Below are 21,950 nucleotides of genomic sequence, written 5' to 3' on the forward strand. Positions count from 1 at the left end.
TGCGAGGATGATCCGGTAGCCACCTCAAAATCAAGAGTTGTTTAGCTTCCTGGGGGGGGGGGGGGGGGAGGTGCTAAAACACATCCAACCCCTCCTTTCCTTTCTTAGAGCTCCCAGATGTGTCCCCTCGGAAGCGGTCGTTGGGAAGGAAAATGACACTGTTGTCCTCAGAATCTCCCAGGACAACTACGTAATAATCACGTAAAACAGTCTCGATTATTATCAGAGGGGGCCAAAGATTCGTCGCCTTCCAGCGCCTGCCCTCCTGCACTTTATCTGGGACCAGGCACCAGTTCGACCACCCCGCATCTTCGACTTGTGGTTCCAATCAGTGGGATTGGCGCCCTTGGCTTTTTGTCTCCCCCAAACGGGGGGTGGGGGGATGGGGGGGGGCGACAGAGGTTAGACGTCCCGACTGCGCCGGAACCGAGGAGGGTCCAGGGAAAGAAGGTTTGGGCAGAGTTTGCTGCTTCCTCCGCCGCAGCCGTGGGTCCCGCGAGAGCGGCGCGGGGGGTAAGAGCGTCAGGGGTCCCTGAAGGAAGGCAGCGCTCCGGCGCGCCTCAGTCCGCTCCGGAAGCCGGAGGATCCTCTCCAGTCAGCGGGCAGGAACACCGACTCCGGGACCTGTCCAGGAAGCACACAGACAAGGGACGCTGCAGCGGAGGCGGCGCGGCACAGGCGACACCCCCCCCGGGGGCAGAGCGGGGGTCGCGGGGGTCGCGGGGTCGCGGGGTCGCGGGGCCCCTCCCCCTCCGCGTCCCGCGCCGGCCGCGCCGCCGGCTCCCACCCGGGGGGGCGGAGCTTAGCGCACCTTCCGGATTGCAGGCGGAAGTGGACGAATTTGAATCTTGTGGGCCGTTGCATGGGGCTGCTTGCCGTCGGCTGTGCGGCTCGGCGAAAGGAGGGCAAGCTGACGCGGCCTTTCGGGAACCTCCACCCGGCGCTCCTGGGTGAGTGAATGAGGAACGGGGAGAAACTAGAGTTTTCCAGGGAGAGAGTGCGAACGTGGGACGGGGCAGGGCTCGAGAGCGGGAGCGGGTAGCGGAGGCCTCGCCGCGCCTTCGCGGACGTCGGGTGGCGGAGCTGGGCTCGCGGGCGTGGAGGAGTCGGGGCGCTGGAGGCGTCTCCCGGGCGGGCGCCCACAGCCAGCTCGGAGCACCGAGGGCTCCTCGGCGCCCCCGGCCCCGAGGTTAAGACTTGTTGAATCCGCCTTTCGGGTCGGCTTAGTATTTCCGCCAATTCGACTCGGAATGCTGAAGCTGTGACTACTTAGGTCCAACTCCGAAAGCGTTCCCGCAGGTGAGAGAACCTTCCTTTATTAAAGATGGAAGGTTGGGGGCAGGTTAAGAATGAGGCGGCGCGGTTCGTGGCTCCAGAGTTCCTCTTAGGGAAGTGACAGTCTTCGAAATGCCCGGCGGGGATTTAAACTGAAATCTGAGTATCCTTTGTGTTGAAAACCCGGATATTTTTCTTTCACGATTTTCTTTCACGATTTTTTCTTGTGCCGCGGAAATCCAGGACTCCTGTAGGAGCCGCGGTCCTCCCCGGAGGTCTTGGTTATCCCTAACAATAGGGGCAAGGTTTGGTGAGTCGCACGGGTCTGCCTTTTCACCTCCTCCTTTCGCTGGCCCGCCGGGTCATCGTGGAGTCTTTGTGGAAGCGCTCTACCCATGCTTCCGGGATTCGGGCGGGTTTTGTGTTGTTGTTGGTTTAATTTATTTTTAGTGATGAACTGCCTCAAATATCAAATTGTCTAACCCCATAGCAAAGTCTGCCTAACCCCAGAGCAAAGTCTGCCTTCTGGAACAGCTTAAATGCGTACGCTACAGCTAAAATACAAATGAGTTTAAATGTATAGAGATTTTCTATTTTGCCTTATGGAAGACTGTCAGATTAATATTGTGCTGTTTTATAGGAACTGATACTTTATGTTCCTTTTAAGATTTTAACACCGGGGCATCATACCATGGAAACTGCACAAAATATCTTTTAAAAACTAGGCGTTCCTTCTTCCTTTACTGTCTTGCTCCTACTCTCACGTCCCTGCTAGTGAACTTTTGTTTCATTATTAGCCAGGAAAAATAGATTTAAATATTCAGTATTTCTGACTGTTGAAATTTAAATATTTGTGTGAGATTGCAGCAAAAGCATTAGCTGTACTTTCCTAAGAATTGCAGACAGCTGTTCTCATTTTATGGAAACTACCAGCAAATAGTAATTAAAAAAAAAATAGTCTCTACATTTTAATCTGTTTCTTGCCCTTACTTGGACTTTCTTCATTGAATTCCTGCTCTCTCTACGTAAATCATTAGCAAATTTCAAATTTTAATGTGTATACATTATCTCGAAGGGTTTGTTAAGTGCTGATTCCTACACTTCAAATCACATAGATTCTGGGCCCCTTAAGTCTGCAGGAGGAGGAATCTGTAAACTTAATTGGAAGGTTAGAACATTTGACAAGAGTTTGTTTGTTTTGGTTCTGTTTTTTAAAAGCCTTATTTGTTTATTTGAAAGAAAGAGAAAGTCCCAAGCAGACTTCATGCCCAATACAGAGCCTGTGGAGGGGCTGGATCTCCCTGCCCAGGAGATCACCACCACCGGAGACCAAGAGTTGGCAGCTCAACCAAGTGCTCCACATTGGCGCCCCTTGACAAGAGTTTTTTTTTTTTTTTTAATTTGTTTATTTATGATAGTCACACACAGACAGAGAGAGAGAGAGGCAGAGACACAGGCAGAGGGAGAAGCAGGCTCCATGCACCGGGAGCCCGATATGGGATTCTATCCCGGGTCTCCAGGATCGCGCCCGGGGCCAAAGGCAGGCGCCAAACCACTGCGCCACCCAGGGATCCCCTTTGACAAGAGTTTTAAGAGCACTGGCTCCATCTTTCCTATAGAGACATAATGATACACTGTTAAGGGCATGGAACTGGAGTCAGATTGCCTCAGTTGGAATTCCATCTCCACCAGTTGGTAGCTGTATGACCCAAGGAAGCTGTTTTACCTTCCTGTGTTTCAAATTCCTGACCTGTATAATGGAGTGATAACAATACCTGCCTTGTAGGATTATTGTGCGAGTCAAATGATGCCACACATGTAAAAATCTTAGAATACTGTGTGACACATAGTAAATGATTCATATATCTCCAATTATATTGAGTTATTAAGCATTGTACAAACCACATTACATACATTATCTCAATCTTCACATACAGCACTGCAATATAAAATAGATAAAACAGAGGTCAAGAAGGTTGTCACACAACTACCAAAATGTTTGAACCAGGTTCAGCAACTAGATGTGTTTAGAAAGTTTATGCCTCTTTTAAAATTATTATTATATTAAATAATACTTCCTGCTTTTCTCTGCAGTCTATCCTTTCAAATGTTGCCTCTTAAAAATCTCTGATGGCTCCTCCAATATAATTCGGATTTCTCAACTTTTTTCTTTTCTTTTCTTTTCTTTTTTCTTTCTTTTTTTCTTTTTTCTTTTTTTTTTACAAAGCCCTTGTCAATCTGGTTCCAACCTCTGTTTGCAGGCATCAACTTCATAATATTCCACTCTTTTCCAACCTGTGATGTTCTATCCATATTGCTACCATTATCCAAATCTGTTCTCTCTCACTTTTATATACACTTAGCCACCAACATTTTATGTCCCTTTAAGATTTTACCCAGTGGGTTTCCAATACTTTCCTAGACTTCCCCAGGTGGAGTTCTTCCTTGGTGCAATTTAATTGTAAGCATAGCACTAGACTGAAAGCTCTTGTCCTTTTTGTCTTTATGTCTGCATTTCTTGGTACAGAATAGCGCGTGTTGTTGTATTCTGAAACTGTATATGTTCAATGATGCTTGTTATTTTAGCAGTTTAACACATTGTGTTTTGTTAAAGGAAGTTTTTTTTAACTTTGCTTTTTTTCTGAAATGATAGAATGTAATTCTGATAGTTTAGTAGAGCTTTTAGTGATATCATATGGTTTGTAAATTTCACAAATACGGAAAAATACTTATAGAAATTGTAGGCTCAGATGTTTCAAGTGGTAAAAAATTCTGAGTAATATTTACTAACATTCACAGAACTCCAAATGCTTTATACATATTTTTTCACTTAATCCTTAGGACCATTTTATTATTACTCCTGTATAAAGATGAGGAAACTAGGCACCTAAAGTTATAGTAACTTAAAAAAAAAATTGTTACACTTAATTTTCTTCCAGGGACGCCTGGGTAGCTCAGTGGTTTAGCGCCTGCCTTCGGCCCAGGGCGTGATCCTGGGGTCCTGGGATCTGTCCTGCATGGGGCTCCCTGCATGGAGCCTGCTTCTCACTCTGCCTGTGTCTCTGCCTCTCTCTCTCTCTCTCTCTCTCTCTCTCTTTTTCTCTCTCTCTCTGTGTCTCTCAAGAATAAATAAATAAAATCTTAAAAAAATTTTTTATCTTGTGGAATTTTTTTATTATAAGAATAATATATGTTTAGTGTAATTAGATAATTAACTTTGTAATAGGGAAGTACATATAAGAATATTCATTTCTATGTTAATTCAATTCTAAATTAAGAAAATATTGGAGAGTTAAAAAATAGCAAAATTTGCCTTTCCTTTTGAGTCTGAATGGCTGTTACTTGATGTTTTTGACCATAACCTTTTCCTTAAAAAGCTGCCCCAAAATAGAGGCATGATTTTAAATGCCATTGGGCTGGGTTTGGTAAAAGGAGCTTATGATCCTAATATGCTCCCTCCCATTCCAGCACCTTCTCCAGCCAAAGTAGTACCAGGTATTTGAATCTGAGCTGAATATCTAGACCATTCGCATTATTTCTTCTTGAATTTTGGAATTGGGATACCAAAAACTATTAGAGCTAAGCCAGAAAGGTCTTTATATCCCTGAGATCACAGTGAAATCATGAAGAAACAAAAAAAATGTGGCATACGGAGCCAATGACAGTGGGGGAGGGCAACCTGTTTTCCAGAGATTAGTTATAAAAGTCAGCAAAACTTATAACATTATTGCTTTCCCTTTTTGTTTTTTTGTTAAGACTGTATTTTTTTTAGAGCAATTTTAGGTTCACAGCAAAATTGGCAGGAAAAATAATAGTGATTTCCTCCACATATGCATAGCATCTCCTATTACCTATATACCCCACTAGAGTGATGCATTTGTTGAAACTGTTGAAGCTACATTGACACATTATAAGCAAAGTTCACAGTTGAAGTTAGAGTTCACCTTTGATTTTGTACATTGTTTAGGTTTAGACAAATGGATGACAGGTGTCCATCATTATGGTATCATAGAGTATTTTCACTGTTCTTTTTTTTTACTTTTTTTATTATCTATGATAGTCACACACACAGAGAGAGAGAGAGAGAGAGGTAGAGACACAAGCAGAGGGAGAAGAAGCAGGCTCTATGCACTGGGAGCCTGACTTGGGACTTGATCCCGGGTCTCCAGGATCGCGCCCTGGGCCAAAGGCAGGCGCCAAACCGCTGCGCCACCCAGGGATCCCCTATTTTCACTGTTCTAAAGATCTTCTACATTCCTCCACCTTTCCCAACCACTGAGGTTTTTACGGTCTTCAGAATTGTACCTTTTCCAGAATACCATATAATTGAAATCCTACGTATCTAGCCATTTCTTTCACTTTGTAATATGCACATAGTGTTCTCCATGTCTTTACACAGCTTGATAGTTCATTTCTTTTGTATCAGATGATCCATAGTTTGGATGATCCATAGTTTATTCATTCACCTACTGAAGGACCTTAGTTGCTTCTGAGGTTTGGCAATTGTGCATAAAGATGCTGTAAATGTGAACATTTTGATGTGGACATAAGTTTTTACCTCCTTTGGGTAAATACCAGGGAGCATGATTGCATAACTTAGGTAAATCCCACTTGTTTGCGGTGTATAAATTTTTTAATATGTTGTTAGATTTGATTTGCTAATATTGAGGAATTTTGTATCTATGAGAGATACTGGTCTGAAGTTCTTTTGCCATGTCTTTGGTGTTGGCATGAGGTAATAATACAGAATAAGCTAGGAGATAATCCTTCTGCTTCAATCTCTTGAAAGAGGTTGTAGAGAATTGATACAATTTATTTTTTAAATGTTTGGTAGTTTTCAACAGCGAACCCATCTGGGCCTGGTGCTTTCTGTTTTGGAAAGTTATTAATTATTGATTCAATTTCTCTGATACAGACCTATTCAGAGGGTTCATTTTTCCTGTGTGAGTTTTGGCAAATTCCTTTAAAGGAATTGGCCCATTTCATCTAGATTACCAAATTTGTGGGTATAGAGTTTATGGTATTACTTTAATATATTTTTAATGTCCATAGAATCTGTAATGGTATCCATTCTTTAATTTCTGATATTAGTAATTTGTGTACTCTCTGATTTTTTTTTTTTTCTTAGCTTGGCTAGAGTCTTATTGACTTTATTGATCTTTCCAAAGAACCAGCTTTGGTTTTGTTCACTATTGATTTCTTATTTTTCAATTTCATTGATTTCTGCTCTAATTATTATTTTCTTTTACTTAATTTGGATTTAATTTACTCTTTTTATAGTTTCCTATGTTAGAAACTTAGATGACTGATTTTAGATCTTTCTAATATATGCATTCAATGATCTGAATTTCCTCTAAAGCCCTTTCACAGCATCCCTCAAATTTTGATAAGTTGTGTTTTCCTATTTAGTTCAAAATATGTTTTATTTTTTATTGAGATTTCTCCTTTTGACTCTTGTGTTACTTAAAAATGCGTTAAGTCTCCACATATCTTTCACATTTTCCAGCTATCTTTCTTTTATTGATTTCTAGTTTAATTCCATTGTGGTCTGAGAGCAGACATTGTGTGATTTCAATTTTAAATTTGTTAAGGACTGTTTTATGGCCTAGTATATGGTCTGTCCTGGCAAATGCTCTGTGTAAGCATGAGAAGAATCTGCATTCTGTTGTTATTGGATAAAGTAGTCCATTATATATAGTAGTTTGATGATGATGTTGAGTTCAGCTGTCAACTCAGTTCCTTGCTAATTTTCTGCCTACTAGGTCTGTCCATTTCTGATAGTTGTTAAAGTCTTGTCTATCTTTGCAGTTCTATTAGTTTTTGCCTCCCATAGTTTGCTTCACATAGTTTAATACAGTTACACCTAGTTGTTAGGCATATACATAATAAGTACTGTTAAATCTTCTTGGAGAGTTGACTCTGTTATCATTATTTAATGCCCTATTTATCCTTTATAATTTCCTTGTTTTAAAGTCTGCTGTCTCAAATTAATATATCTACTTCTGCTTTCTTCTGATTAGTGGTAGCATGTTATATTTTTCTCCATCATTTATGTTTAACTTATATTTAAAGTGGATTTTTTTTTTTGTAGAAAACATATAGTTGGGTCTTATTTTTAATCTACTCTGCCAAATATGTCTTTTAATTGGTACATTTAGACCATTGACATTCAGCATGACTGTTGATATAGTTGGATTCATGTCTGCCATATTTGTTACTGTTTCTATTTGTTACCCTTGTTTTTTGTTTCTTTTTGTCTCTATTTTCCTGCCTTTTATAGTTTTAATGGAGCATTTTACATGATTTTATTTTTTTCCTTTCTTAGCATATCAGCAATATTTCCTTCCTAACTTTTTTTAGTGGTTACCTTAGATTTTGCAATATGCATTTACAACCTAATATAGTAATTGAGTATGTTGTTGCTATTATTATTTTGAACAACTGTTGTTTGTTAGATCAATTAAGAATAAGAAAAATAAAAGTTTTTAAATTATATTCACATTCAGTAGTCTTTACGTAGATCTGAATTGCTGAATATTATCTTCTCTTTCAAGAACTTCTTTTAACATTTCTTGGAAGACAGGTCTACTGGCAACAAATTCAGTGTTTGAGAAGATCTTTGCTTTTTCACTTTTTTTTTTTTTTAAGAGAGAGAGTGTGTGCGTGTGTGGGGGTGAAGGCAGAGGGAGTGGGGGAGAGAGAGAATCCCAACCAGGCTCCATGCCTTCACAGAGCCTGATGCACAACCCTGAAATCGTGACCTGAACTAAAATCGAGTCAGATGCTTAACAGATTGAACACCTAAATGCCCCTTCTTTTTCATTTTTGAAGGATAATTTTGTAGGATACAGAATTTTAGATTGGAACTTTTTTCCCTCAACATTTTAAGTATTTCAGTGTACTCTTCTTGCTTGCATGGTTTCTGAGGAAATATCATTTAATTCCTTCCTTTGTTCCTCTATAAGTAAGGTTTTTTCCTCCCTCTTTCAGGTTTTTTTTTTTTTTTAAGATGTCATTTATTCATGAGAGACACAAAGAGCGAGGCAGAGACAGGCAAAGGGAGAAACAGTCTGTCTACTGGGAGCCTGATATGGGACTTGATCCCAGGACTCTAGGACCATGACCTGAGCCAAAGGCAGGCAGACACTCAACCCCTGAGCCATCCAAGTACCCCTCAGAGTTTTTTCCTTATCTTTGATTTTCTGTAGTTTAAAATGATACGCTGAGGTATAGTTTTTTTTGTCATTTATTCTGCTTGGTGTTCTCTGAACTTGGTGGATCTGTGGTTTGAAGTTTGACAGTGATTTGTCTAAATTGTCTTTAAATTTTTTTTTAATTAAAAAAATTTTTTTTGCAGTTTTATACCTTTATTTGACAATCAGTGATTAGTTCTGATCCACATTAACAGTCTGTAGATTTTTGAAAGTGGTGACAGGTACGTAGGTAACCAGCGTGCAGAGCTTGTTTGGTGAATCTCATCTTCGTTACGTTTTCTGGACAACCGCACATGGATACTGTATGGAACATTCCTTATTCCTTTGGCCTAGACAGCTTTGTTGAGCCTGGTGTCAATGCGCACATCTGGAGTTCCCATCTCCTTCATGGCAAATTTCCGGATCTCTTTGAGTGCCCGAGGGCCACGCTTCTTGAAACCCACTCCATGGATACGTTTGTGAATGTTGATGGTGTATTCTCTGGTCACTACCTTGTTGATGGCAGAACGGCCCTTCTTCTTCTTGCCACCCTTCTTTGCGGGAGCCATTCTGCCAGGCCCTAGTTGGAAAGGAAGTAAAAAAAAATTTTAATGAGTTATTTATTTGAGAGAGAGAGAGAGATTGTGACAGAGGTAATGAGCAGGGAGCTCCCCACTCAGCAGGGACCCTGATACTGGGCTTAATCCCAGGACCCTGGGATCATGACCTGAGCTGAAGGCAGACACTTAACCAGCTGAACCACCCAGGTGTCCCTAACTTTTATTTTTTAATTAAGTAAGCTTTATGCCCAGCATGGAGCTTGAATTCATGACCTCAAGATCAAGAGTCACATGCTCTACCATCTGAGCCAGCCAGGCACCTGCCATTAAATTGTTTCAAGAATTTCTTTTGTTCTTTTCTTTCTTCTGGTATTCCCAAAATGTTTATGTTACACCTTCTGTAGTTGTCCTGAGGTCCTTGAATATTTTGTTCTGTTTGGGTTTTTTTTTTTTCCTTTTCAGTATTTATTTATTCTCTTTGTTCATTTTTCAAAGTATCTGTTGAGATGTCTTCAAGCTCAGAGATTCTTTCCTCAGCCATGTCCAGTCTACCTGGAATCTCCTCAAAGGTATTCTTCACTTCTGTTACAATGTATTTGATCTCTAGCATTTCTCTTGATGCCTGCTTAGAATTTCCATCTTCTTACATTGCCATCTGTTCCTGTACTGTGTACTTGATCTATTAGAACCCTTAGCATATTAATCATAGTTGTTTGCAATTCCCAGTCTGATAATTCCAACATTCTTGCCATGTCTGGTTTGGATGCTTGCTCTGTCTTCAAATTGTGCCTTTTGCCACAACGATTTGTAATTTTTTCTGGACAGCCATACTGGGTAAAGAAATTGTTGTAAAAAGGCCTTTGGTAATGTGGTGGTAAGGTGTGGTGGAAGGGTGAAGGGGAAGAGTTCAGCAGTCCTGTGATTAGATCTTAGCCTTTTCATGAGCTGTGTCTGTGGTTGGTGAACTTACAAGTATTTCTCAGCTTCCCTCGCATACCCCCTTACATGGGGATAGGATGGCTAGAGTACCTTGGAGTCAGTTATTTCCCTGACTCCAGGTCAGGTGATGCTCTGGCTAACTAGTGGCCTTATTATTTTTTGGGCAGGCCTTATTATTACGAACAGAGTGTTTTGACATGTTTCAAAATGGTACCTTTCTCCCCTCTTCCTGCCAGAATGACAAGATTTTTCTCTGATGTTTACTGTGGGATCCTCTAGTCAAGATCCTGGTCAAGTTCCTGATGATAAATCTCAACAATATGGTAGAAAGTCCCCCTGAAGTTTTTAACTCTCAAAATTGTTCACACTGAGCCTCTAGCCGTTAGTCAATTACAGTTCAGGTTTTCCTATTCCAGCACTGGATCCAGCAGTGGTTCCAGCTGATTAAGTCTCTGCTGAAGTAAGCTGTGACTTCTGTGCTCACTTATCTCTCCATTTTTGGGGGCAGTGGTTTGTCTGGTGTCCCTCCCTCCTACTGATCCAAAAAAGGTTGATTTTTCAGTCTTTTCAACCTGTATTATTACGATGGAGTGGGGACTTAATAAGCTTCTTACATGCTTTTTTAAGCAATTCTTTTCTTTTTAATTTAAACAAATACCTATTTTTAATGAAAGTATTAACTTTATGTATCTTTCTAGTGGTAGAGTTGTATAGAACAAAATTCACCCATTTATGGGTACAGTTTAGTTTTAATAAATGTATTCCATTATGTGAATATATCACAATTTATTTTATCCATTGTCTGTTGATAGGCAATTGAGTTACGGTTTTTGGCTATAAAAGTAGGACTTTTTTTAGCCACTATGGACTTTTGTGTACAATGCACATGTCTCTGTTACTATTGGCTGCATCATATGATTGGTATACTTTTTTTTTTTAAAGGAAAATCCACTTTTTTTTTTTTAATTTTTATTTATTTATGATAGTCACAGAGAGAGAGAGAGGCAGAGACACAGGCGGAGGGAGAAGCAGGCTCCTTGCACCGGGAGCCTGATATGGGATTCGATCCCGGGTCTCCAGGATCGCGCCCTGGGCCAAAGGCAGGCGCCAAACCGCTGCGCCACCCAGGGATCCCTGATTGGTATACATTTAACTTTAGTGAAGTAAAACTCATAAAATTAACCATTTTAACTACTTAATGATATTTAATACATTTACAGTGTTGTACAATCACCATCACTTCGATCTAGTTTCAAAATATTGTATGACCCCTAAAGGAAAACTCATACCCATTTGGCAATCGTTCCATATTTTCTATTCCCCCCAGATCCTGGAAACCACAAATATCTGTCTCTATGGATTTACCTATTCTGATTATTTCATATAGATGGGATTATATATGTGACCCTTGAGTCTGACCTCTTTCACTTAGCTTGTTTCTAAGATTCATCCAGGTTGTAGCATATATCAGTGCTTCATCCTTTTTTATAGCTATGGATATATACCACATTTTGTATACCATCAGTTAAATGGACAAATGAGTCATTTCTATTTTTTTAGCTATTATGAATAGTACTGTTATGAACATTTGTGTACAAGTTTTTGTTTGAAAATCTTTCAATTCTTTTTGGATAAATACATAGTATAATTGCTGGGTGATATAGTAGTTCTACATGTGGATGTGTTGAGCAGCTGCCAGACTATTTTCCATAGTAGATGCTCCACTTTACATTCCCATAAGCAGTGTATGAGGTTTCCAATTTCTCTATATTCTTGTTTTTTAAATTAAATCACTTGAGTGGGCATAAACTGGTATCTCATTGTTTAAATTTGCATATTACTAATAATTAATGATGTTGAGCATCTCTTCAGGTGCGCATTGTTTATATAAATATTTTCTTTGGAGAAATGTCTATTCAGACCATTTGCCTGTTTTTAAATTTGGTTGTTTTGTTGATGAATTCTAAAAGTTTCTTACATATTTCTGGATTTTTGCTCTTTATTAGGTATATGATTTCCAAAGATTTTCTCCCATTTTGTGAATTGTCTTCTCTCTCTTTTATTAAAGATTTTATTTATTTATTCATGAGAGATATAGGCTCCCTGTCAGGAGCCTGATGCCAGGACTCAATCTCAGGACCCTAGGATCGTGACCTGAGCCAAAGGCAGATGCTTAACCACTGAGCCACCCAGGTGCCCTTTTTACTCTCTTTATTGTGTAGTGCCAGTTATTTTTTTCTTTGTGTGTGTGTGTGTGTGTGTGTGTGTGTTTTGGTTTTGTTGTTGTTTCGTTTGTTTGCTTATGGTTTTGGTGTCATACATAAGAAACCATTGCCAAATCCAAGCTCATGAAGATTTACATAACCCTATGTTTTCCTCTAAGATTTTTTTTATATATTAAGTCTTCAATCTGTTTTGAGTTAATTTTTGTATATAGCGCAAGATAGGGATCCAACTTCATTGCTTTGCATGTGACTACCCAGTTGTCCCAGTACCATTTGTTGAACAAACTATTCTTTCCCTATTGAATAGTCATGGCACCCTTGTCAAAAAATAATTGGTCACAGATGTATGGCTTTATTTCTGTACTTTTATTTTCACTTGATCTATATGTTTATACTCATGCCAGTACTAACCTTTTTCAATTACTATAATTTTGTGGTAAGTGTCCAAATTAGGAAGTATGAATTACTCACTTTTTATTTTTTGAATCCAGAGATCCTTGCAATTTGTATGTGGAGAGATACTCCACATTTTGTGTTTTTTCCAGCTTTCCTTCTTTCATTTGCTTTTCAGCCTTGTTCTATTTCTTTTCTAAAATATATGTTCAACTCCCAAGCTCATTTTATGAGGCCAGCATTACCCTGATACCAAAGTCAGATAAGGGCACTACAAGAAAAGAAAACTACAGGCCAATATCCCTGATGAATGTAGAGAAAAAATTCTCAACAAGGTACTATCAAACCAAATTTAACAGCACATTAAATGATCATAATACCACATGTTCCAGTAGTTCCACATCTGGATATTTGCCCAAAGAAAATGAAAACACCTTATTCCAAAAGATACCTGTGTCCCTATGTTTATTGAATTATTTGAAAGATGTGAAAGCAACTTAAGTGTCCCTCTATAAATAAATAGGTAAATAAGATATGATGTGTGTATATATACACATTGGAATATTACTCTGAATTTTAAAAGAATGAAATCTTGCCATTTGTGACAACACGTCAACTCTACTTCAATTAAGAAGAAAGGATCATATACCACAATCAAGTGGAATTCATTCCCAGATGCAAGGATGGTGCAGTCTATGCAAATCAATAAATATGACACATCATTTTAATAGAATGAGAAATAAGCATCAAATGGTCATATCAGTAGATCCAGATAAGGCATTTAAGAGAATTCAGCATCCTTTCATGATAAAAATTCTCAAGAAATTGATACAAGAGGAACATATCTCGACATATTAAAGGCCAAACATGACAAGCCCACAGCTAACATACTGAATGGTAAAAGGTTGAAAGCTTTTCCTGTAATATCAGGAATAAAACAGAAGATGCCCATTATCACCATTCCTATGTAACATGGGTAGAATTCTTAGCCTGAGCAGTCAGGCAAGAAAAAGAAATAAAAGGCATCCAGATCAGAAGGGAAGAAGTAAAATTGTCTATTTGTAGATGACACAATCTTATATACTGAAAATCCTAAAAATCTCACCAAAAAGCTTTTATAAAAGCAATCTGGATATAATGAGGGAATTTGGCTTACTTTATTGTATTAATTATCTGTTGCTGTATAACAAATCATCCAAAACTTGGTGACTTAGAAAAACAAACATTATCTGACAGTTTCTGTGGGTCAGAAATTTAGGAGCAGCTTAACTGTGTGGTTTTGGTTTAGGCTTTCCCATGAAGTTTCTCTCAGATTGCTAGTCTTTAGTCATATGAAGGTATTTTAATTGAGATTGGAGGATTTGCTTCTAAAATGGCTCACTCAAATAGCTATGGATAAGTGCCTCATTTCCTTGGTAAGTGGGCCTTTCCAAGGAGCATCTTCAAAATCTCTATGACTTTGCAGCTAGCTTCGACCATGATAGAGAATACGGAGGAAGTCACAGTGCCTTTTATGACCAAGTCATGCATTGTCATTTCTGCCAGACTTTTTGGTAGAAACAAATTACTAAGCGTGGCCACAATCAAGGAGAGGGAAATCAGGCTTCCCCTTTTGAAAGGAGGGGTATCAACTTGTATCACTGACTGATCAAGTGGAGGTAAGCAGTGGAAGAGACTCAGAATACCTCTTGACAGTGGCTTCTTGGAACTCTTTAGTAAATTGTTCATGGTGTCTCAAGTTCGGTATTGTTTAGAAGACCAAGTCTTAAGACTTGGGCTATTATTGAGACATGTATTTACATAACATTGTTTTATTCTTTCCACTTAGGAAGTCTCAAAGTTCATGCACTGGTAGGAAAACATGATAAAATTAATTAAAAATCTGTGAATAATCTTTTTTTTTTTTTTTTAGGTTTGTTTTGGATACTGTTTGAAATAAAGCAATTATCAATCAGGCTTAAGAAAAAAGTTTTATTTCAGTTGCTGAGGATTAGGAAGAGGCTAATGTCAGCTGGTCAAAAGTATGAATTATGCACTGTCTTTAGAACATCAATTTGGGGATAGCTTTTAATTTTGATATAATTTTAAGCTTAGAGAAAAAATACAAGAATAGTATACAGAACTCCTGAATAATTTTCAGCAATTGTTTGTTTTCTGACATTTGCCTCACCATTTTTTTCTCCTAATACCTAAAAGTCAGCTTAAAACCATAGGAACATGTCTCAACATATTAAAAGCATGGTGCCACCCAGGCACCCCTATTGCTAAGTAGTATTGTATTTTATCAATAAACTGCAGTTTGTTTATCCATTTTGTTAGTGGTGAACTACTGGGTTTTCAGCTTTGGAGTATCATGAAGAAGGCTGCTATGAACATTCTTGCATAAGGTTTCTGTCTATATATATTTTTATTTCTTTTGGATAAATAACTAGAGGTGAAATTCTTGCATCAAATGTATGGGTATACGTTTAACCTTAAAGTGTCAGAACTCTATTTTACATTTCCACCAACAGTTTAGGTGAGTTTCTCAATTGACTCATATCCTTTCCAGTGTTTGATGTTGATAGTCTTCTTAATCTTAGCCATTATTTTGGGTATGAAATGGTCTGTCATAGTAGTTTTAATCTTTTTTTTTAATATTTTACTTTTAGGAGTACCTGGGTAGCTCAGTTGATTAAGCATCTGCCTATGGCTCAGGTCATGATCCCAGGGACCTGGGATTGGCCCTAGTGGGGCTCCCTGCTGAGGAGGATGTCTGCTTCTCCCTCTCCTTCTGCCCCTCCACCTCCCTCATGTTCTCTCTCTCTGTTCTCTCTCTTTCAAATAAATAAAATCTTTAAAAAGTTTTTATTCTTAAGTAATCTCTAAACCCAGTGTTGGGGCTCAAACTTATAACCCTGAATCAAGAGTTACATGCTCTACTGACTGAGCCAGCCAACAGCACCTTGGTTTTAATCTTTATTATTCTGATTACAAATGCTGTTGAGCATCTTTTCATGTGTTTATTAACCATTCACATATCTTCCTTTATGAAGTGTCCATTCATATTTTTTGCCCAATTTTTTTTATTGGATTGTTTGCTTTATATTTGTTGAGTTGTTGGAGTTCTTTATATATTCAATGTACAACTCTTTGCCAGACACATCTTTTATGAATACTTTCTCCCAGTCTGTGGCATGCATATTTACTCTTAATTATATCTTTTGATGAGTGGAAGCTTTTAATTTTTATGTAGTGTAATTTACTTACTCTGGTAAAAGTTTTGTAAAAACAAAAAAAAAGTTTTATTTCAGTTGCTGAGGATTAGGAAGAGGCTAATGTCAGCTGGTCAAAAGTATGAATTATGCACTGTCTTTAGAACATCAATTTGGGGATAGCTTTTAATTTTGATATAATTTTAAGCTTAGAGAAAAAATACAAGAATAGTATACAGAACTCCTGAATAATTTTCAGCAATTGTTTGTTTTCTGACATTTGCCTCACCATTTTTTTCTCCTAATACCTAAAAGTCAGCCTAAAACAGTTAGGTCTGTAATCCACTTGAAACTAGAATTTTCATGGTGTGAAGTATGGATCAAGGTTCATTTGTTTTCCATATGGATATCCAATTTTTTCAGCAGTGTTTGTTAAAAAGATTTTTCTTTTCCCCATTGATTGCTTTGTTACCTTTGTTGAAAATCAAATGACTGGAAAATATCTTTCTTGGCTTTCTAGTTTTGTTCCATTGGTCTATGTGGAATTGTGTATACTAATATACTTTGGAAAACGACATAAAGTGCTTATTAGATATTGGCATACATAGGAAACCTTTCCTGTACATGTTTTGCTAGCATTGGAGATCTTTCTTATAATCAACTTCTAGCTAATGAATGACATTTGGAGGCTTTTCAGCATGATTCTCTACATACTCCTATGGTACTTTTCCCCATAATGTAAGGTTGATGTTCACTTTTAATTCTTTTATATTTATTTTTAACTATGAGAAAGCTCATTTAGTGCAGAATTCTGAGAGTAGGAATAACAAAAATATTTAGACACCTATTTTTTTAAGGTAAACGTAATTATCTTACAAAGATCTAGGCAGAACTTCATCACAGTGTCCACCAAGAGATGCCTTGGGTCCTTGCAGTGAGAAGGAGAAGAGGAGGAGAAGATGTAACCACATACAAAATGTAATTTAGAACCTTGCCCATCATATCAGTATCTCTGGAATAAGTGCCAGTCCTATTCAAATATTTATTAACACTGTGCTGAATGATACAGAATTTTACCCTTGGGGAGTTTGCCAGTGTAGCTGAAGAATTTAAAAAATTCAAATAAACATAATACAAAGTAATATGTGATAATGTTTGCATTAAGGTCATTGATAAAATTTAAAATATTTTTATTATAGTTGTTTGTGTTGTGGAACTGAATCATTATTCTGAATTATAATTTTAAGTTTTAGGTTAATGTAATTACAATAGGGTTTTGTTTTGTTTTTTTAACCTATTCAAATGTCCAGCTGGAAATTTGAAAATCTAGACTATTTATTGTATCTTTTTGGTGCATTATAGGATATCCTGTGATGACCTCTTTCCACTAAATGCCAGTAGTCATCTTAATCTTTTTGACAACTAAAAAACATTCCCTTCAATTTTAACAATGTTCCCAGACTTTAACTTGCTTGTTAAAAACTAATGCTTTTAGATGTGTGAAAGGTAAGGAAATTAAGTACTACGGAAAGAAATAATTATGCAACTTATTTGTAATTTTGCAGTGACTAAATTTTATTAAAGTGGATAATTTGAAGCTTTAGAAATTAAGATGGCTATATTGTATGTTCTTATTTCTCCTAGTAAAATGAATGAAAATAAACCTGGTGCCTCACAGAATCTTGGTAAGTAAAATATTTAAAACATTTTCAAAGCTAATTTAAAATATTAAGATATTTTACTCTTGCTTTTTTATTACAATAAAACTTTTTGGAATGTTGACTGAAGGGGCACCTAGGTGGGTCAGTGGTTGAGCTTCTGCCTTTGGTTCAGGTCCTGATCCCAAGGTCCTGGGATCGAGTACCACATCAGGCTCCCTGTGGTGAGCCTGCTTCTCCCTCTGCCTGTGTCTCTGCCTCTCTCTGTCTCTCTCATGAATAAATAAAATCTTTAAAAAAAAAAAAAAAAAAGAATGCTGACTCAAAAAGTCAGGATCAGTTCCCTGATCCATACTTTGTTCATACATCTGTATACAAAAGTATAATATTATGTGTATTCATTTCAACAAAAATCTGTTGTAAGAGGACAGTTTGCCAAATTTTTTTTGTATCCTCTATATGTATTTTTCAGATATGCTTTGTATCTGAATAAAACAGCATTATTTATTTAATAAACAATTTTTTTCATCTTTTTGTATGACTTTCCTACATAAGGAAAAATGCAGGTGAGACCATTTTAAACACAAAACTTAATATGAAAAGGAAAACTTACCTGAAGGTGCTCATAACAATATCAAATAGATTCAGAGACCTTTGTCTTTGTTGATTTCTTCATTTATAGTTTGTACAGTATATGTTAATTTGCTAACATGGAATGTGAGAAATTTAAATTCTTATTTTATACTCTTCTGCCACTACTCCCCTCATCTATCCTCTTTTTAAGATTTATTGTTTATTCCTTCACAAATTAAAATATTACACTTAAAACTATCTTAACCTTCACTGATAGAGAATTATCTGTTAACTCTTTATCATCTCTCCATCATACTGGATGAGGAAATTTGTGCTCTTACTTTTCCCTCTGCTTTGCTTTTCTGCTTTTACCTACCAACTTCTATCAACTGTGCTAATTGTTCTGAAACTTAATAATTCATGGACTACCTTCATATATTTGTGGACTGCAAACACTACCTTTACTGTTATTTACCTAAGATTGGCTCAGTTTTTTACTTATATGAATGTGTTTATATCATTATTTTAATACAACCAGTATGATTTGCCATAGTTAAAAGGTGATCTTAATATAATGAAGTCAGAACAATGTTACTGAATTTTAAATATTAAAATTAAAAAACAACTAAGTGCAAATACAAACAAAAGCAGTCTACTTATAAAAGCATGCCTGTCTATTCTTTATCCAGTGTCTCCATATACTGGGTGAGGGGAGGAAGGGAACAAATGGAAAAGCTGCTGGTCCACAGCATAATAGCAAATGCAGCTCCATCCTGCGCTCATCATGAGTACTTCTGTTCTTCTGTTCTGTAGTCTCAGCTAATTCATTATATTCCTTTTCCTCTTGATAGTTGCATGCACACTAGACGATATACAGAACTAGAACTAAAAATATAGGCACTGGAGATGAAGGAATTAAGATGAGAGCTGCTGGTATAAGATGTCCAGTAAACAAATGGCAATTTGCTGGAGTTGATGTGGTCAGAAAGAAAGGGAGTTGAAATCTTTTGAAAGATTGATGAAAGGGCTTTCGTTTGTGGCTTATCTTATTAACCTGTAGTGAGGGAGGGCAAATATAGAGGAGGTATTTTACAACATTAAATATTATTAGCTCAAAAAAAAAAATATTATTAGCTCATGACGTTTTTTTCCAGTCCTGCAATCATTTTGTGAGTAGCTTATTAACAGACATACCATTTCATGTATAACATCCATTCTTGATTACATGTATTAGTTAAAGGTAAATAAGACTAACTGCTAAATAGGTAAATGCTGAGGTCTTACTGGTTTAGCACAACAAAAGTTTATTACTTCCTTATGTTACTATTCAGTGTGTGGTTTGGTTAGGGGAGTTGGAATAGATGGGGAGCTTCTGCTCCATGCAGTCACTTAGAGATTCAAGCTCCTTTCATCTTGTATTGATTTGCTGCCTTGAGATTCTCAGTCTTTTCTCTTCAGCTAGTGATTTTCTTGTTTTATTTGTATGTTATTAGAAATTTTCTGTACAAGTAAATATCATAAGTTAGAAAAATAATGTTTATTCAGTTATATGTAGCTGTCATACATTTTAATTATATTTGTCACTTTTCCAAGGTTACACGGCAAGAATGTAGTGGTGAGATTTTAACTCAGATCTCCCTGACTCTACAGTTTGCCTTTTTAAAATTATTATTGTGGTAAAATACACAGAACATTAAATTCACCATTTTAATTATCTTAAAGTGTACAATTTGGTGGCATTCACAACATTCACAATGTTGTAAAACCATCACCAGTATCTAGTTCTAGGATATTTTCATCATCCTCAGAGGAAACTACCCATTAGGCAGTTACTTTTCATTTCCCTTCTCCTTGGTCCTTGGAAGCCACCAATCTGCTTTTTTGTCTGTCTTCTGTGAATTTACCTATTCTTGATAATGTAATCTATTTATATGGAGTCATATAGTATGTGACCTCTTGTACTTGGCTTTTACCTTCTTTTACTTAGCATAATGTTTCTAGGCTCATCCATGTTGTAGTATGTATCAGTACTTCATTTCTTTTTATAGCTGAATAATATTCCATTGTATGGATATAACATTAATTTATCCATTCATCCAATGGACATTTGGTTTATTTTTCCTTTTCAGCTATTGAGAACAGTGCTAATTAATATTAGCATACAAGTACTTGTTTGAACATAATTTTCAGTTCTTTGTCATAATACTACACAGTGGGATTGTTGGGTCATATGGTAACTATGTTACAAGTTTTTGAGGAACTGTCAAATTATTTTTCCTAAGTCACTGTACCATTTTACATTTCCACCAGCAGTGTAAAAGGATTCCTATTTTTCCAGATCCTTGCCAACATTTGTTAATTTTTGACATTTTAATTGTAGCCATCCTAATGGATGTGAAGTGGTATCTCTTTGTGGTTTTGATTTGCATTTCCCTGATGATTAATGATGCTAAACATCTTTTAAAATGCTTATTGGCTATTTATGTACCTTCTTTGGAAAAATGTTTATTTGGATCATTGCTCCATATTGTTGAGTTATAAGAATTTCTTATGCATTCTGGACACTTGTTGAGTTATAAGAATGTTATTTTTGAGTTTTAGAATTTCTTTTGTTGAGTTATAAGAATTTCTTATGCATTCTGGACACTAGACCTTTAACATGTATATGGTTTCTAAATACATACTCCCATTCTGTAGATCGTCTTTATACTTTCTTTAGTGTCCTTTGATACACCAAAGTTTAAAACTTAGTTTGAATCCAGTTTATCTATTTTTTCCCCATTTTTACTTTGCTCTGGGTTTGTTTCATGTAAACGCTAAGAAACCAATCCAAGGTTATAAAGCTTTGCCCCTATATTTTCTTCTAAGAGTTTAGTTTTGATGCTTACATTTAGGTCTTTAAAATGTTGTGTTTTCTTAAAGATTGATTGATTTGAGAGAGAACGTAAGAGAATGCAAGCTGGGGGAGGGACAGAGAGAATCTTAAGCAGACTCCCCTGCTGAGCATGAGCTTGATGTGGGGCATGATCCCAGGATCCCAAGATGATAACCTGAGCAGAAATCAAGAGTCAGACACTTAACTGACTTAACCACCCAGGCACGCCATCTATAATCTGTTTTAATTTTTGTATATGGTGGCAGGTAGGGTTTCAGTTTCATTACCTTGCATGAAGAGACTATATTTTCCCCAGTGAATGACCTTGGTTAGCATCCTTGTTGAAAATTAATATCTGTAGATATATAGATTTTTTTCCTGGACTCCTCCCCCACCATTGATCTGTATCACTGTTCTTATGCCACTACAACACTATTTTGATTTCTGTAGCTTTTGCCTAAGTTTTGAATTTTCTTTCTTTTCTAGATCAATCTGGCTTAAGTTTTCTTGGTTTTGTTGATCTTTTCAGAAAACCAACTTTGGTTTTTATTTTCTATTGTTTTTCTGTTTTCAATTTCATTTATGCTATAGTCTTTATTTTTTCCTTCCTTCTGCTAGCTTTTGGCTAAATATGCTTTTATTTTTCTAGTTCTTTAAGGTTAAAATTGTTATTGATTTTTGGGGGCCTTTCTTTTTTCATATTGGCTTATATGAGGATCAGCCAGAGGTGAAAACTTAGTGTTTTGGGGGTCTTTTCTGAGCATGCATCCAGTCTTGACCATGTGTGTCCTCCAGATTCCCTGGTATCTTTGGGAGCTTTTCAAATCCCTTATTTATCTATGTTTCTCCTTTTTCCCAGCCCTGTGTTTCCTAGGTCTTTTGGTCTGTCACCTGCTTGTCTTGTCTTTACCCTTTACTCCATGCTGCTTCATCTAGTATATTTGTCTTAAATGCTTTTAATGGAGAAGGTTCTGAGACCAGCAAATCAGGGCAAGTATCTGAGCCCATCCCTCAGGGATCCACCACATAGATCAAAACACACAATCACTTTTCTTTAAGAGCAAG

At 37.2% G+C, this 21,950-nt stretch overlaps 1 protein-coding gene across 4 annotated transcripts in view; it reads left to right on the plus strand.

Moving 5' to 3' along the window:
• The first annotated feature begins 266 nt into the window (after positions 1-266).
• Positions 267-21,950, plus strand: part of G2E3 (G2/M-phase specific E3 ubiquitin protein ligase) — a 56,553-nt gene continuing 34,869 nt past the window's right edge. Inside the window, exons 1-3 of one of the 4 annotated variants that reach the window (XM_072761307.1) lie at positions 1,306-1,585; positions 12,036-12,160; positions 17,424-17,464. In XM_072761307.1, coding sequence (XP_072617408.1) covers positions 17,428-17,464 — 37 coding nt within the window. In that variant the 5' untranslated portion in view covers positions 1,306-1,585; positions 12,036-12,160; positions 17,424-17,427. Of the gene's footprint in view, positions 951-1,294; positions 1,586-12,035; positions 12,161-17,423; positions 17,465-21,950 lie in introns of those variants that run through there. The other 3 variants (XM_026007652.2, XM_072761306.1, XM_072761308.1) reach the window with 3 other exon arrangements.

The sequence above is a fragment of the Vulpes vulpes genome, chromosome 6 (genome assembly GCF_048418805.1).
Source record: "Vulpes vulpes isolate BD-2025 chromosome 6, VulVul3, whole genome shotgun sequence".
Classification (NCBI taxonomy): Eukaryota; Metazoa; Chordata; class Mammalia; order Carnivora; family Canidae; genus Vulpes; species Vulpes vulpes.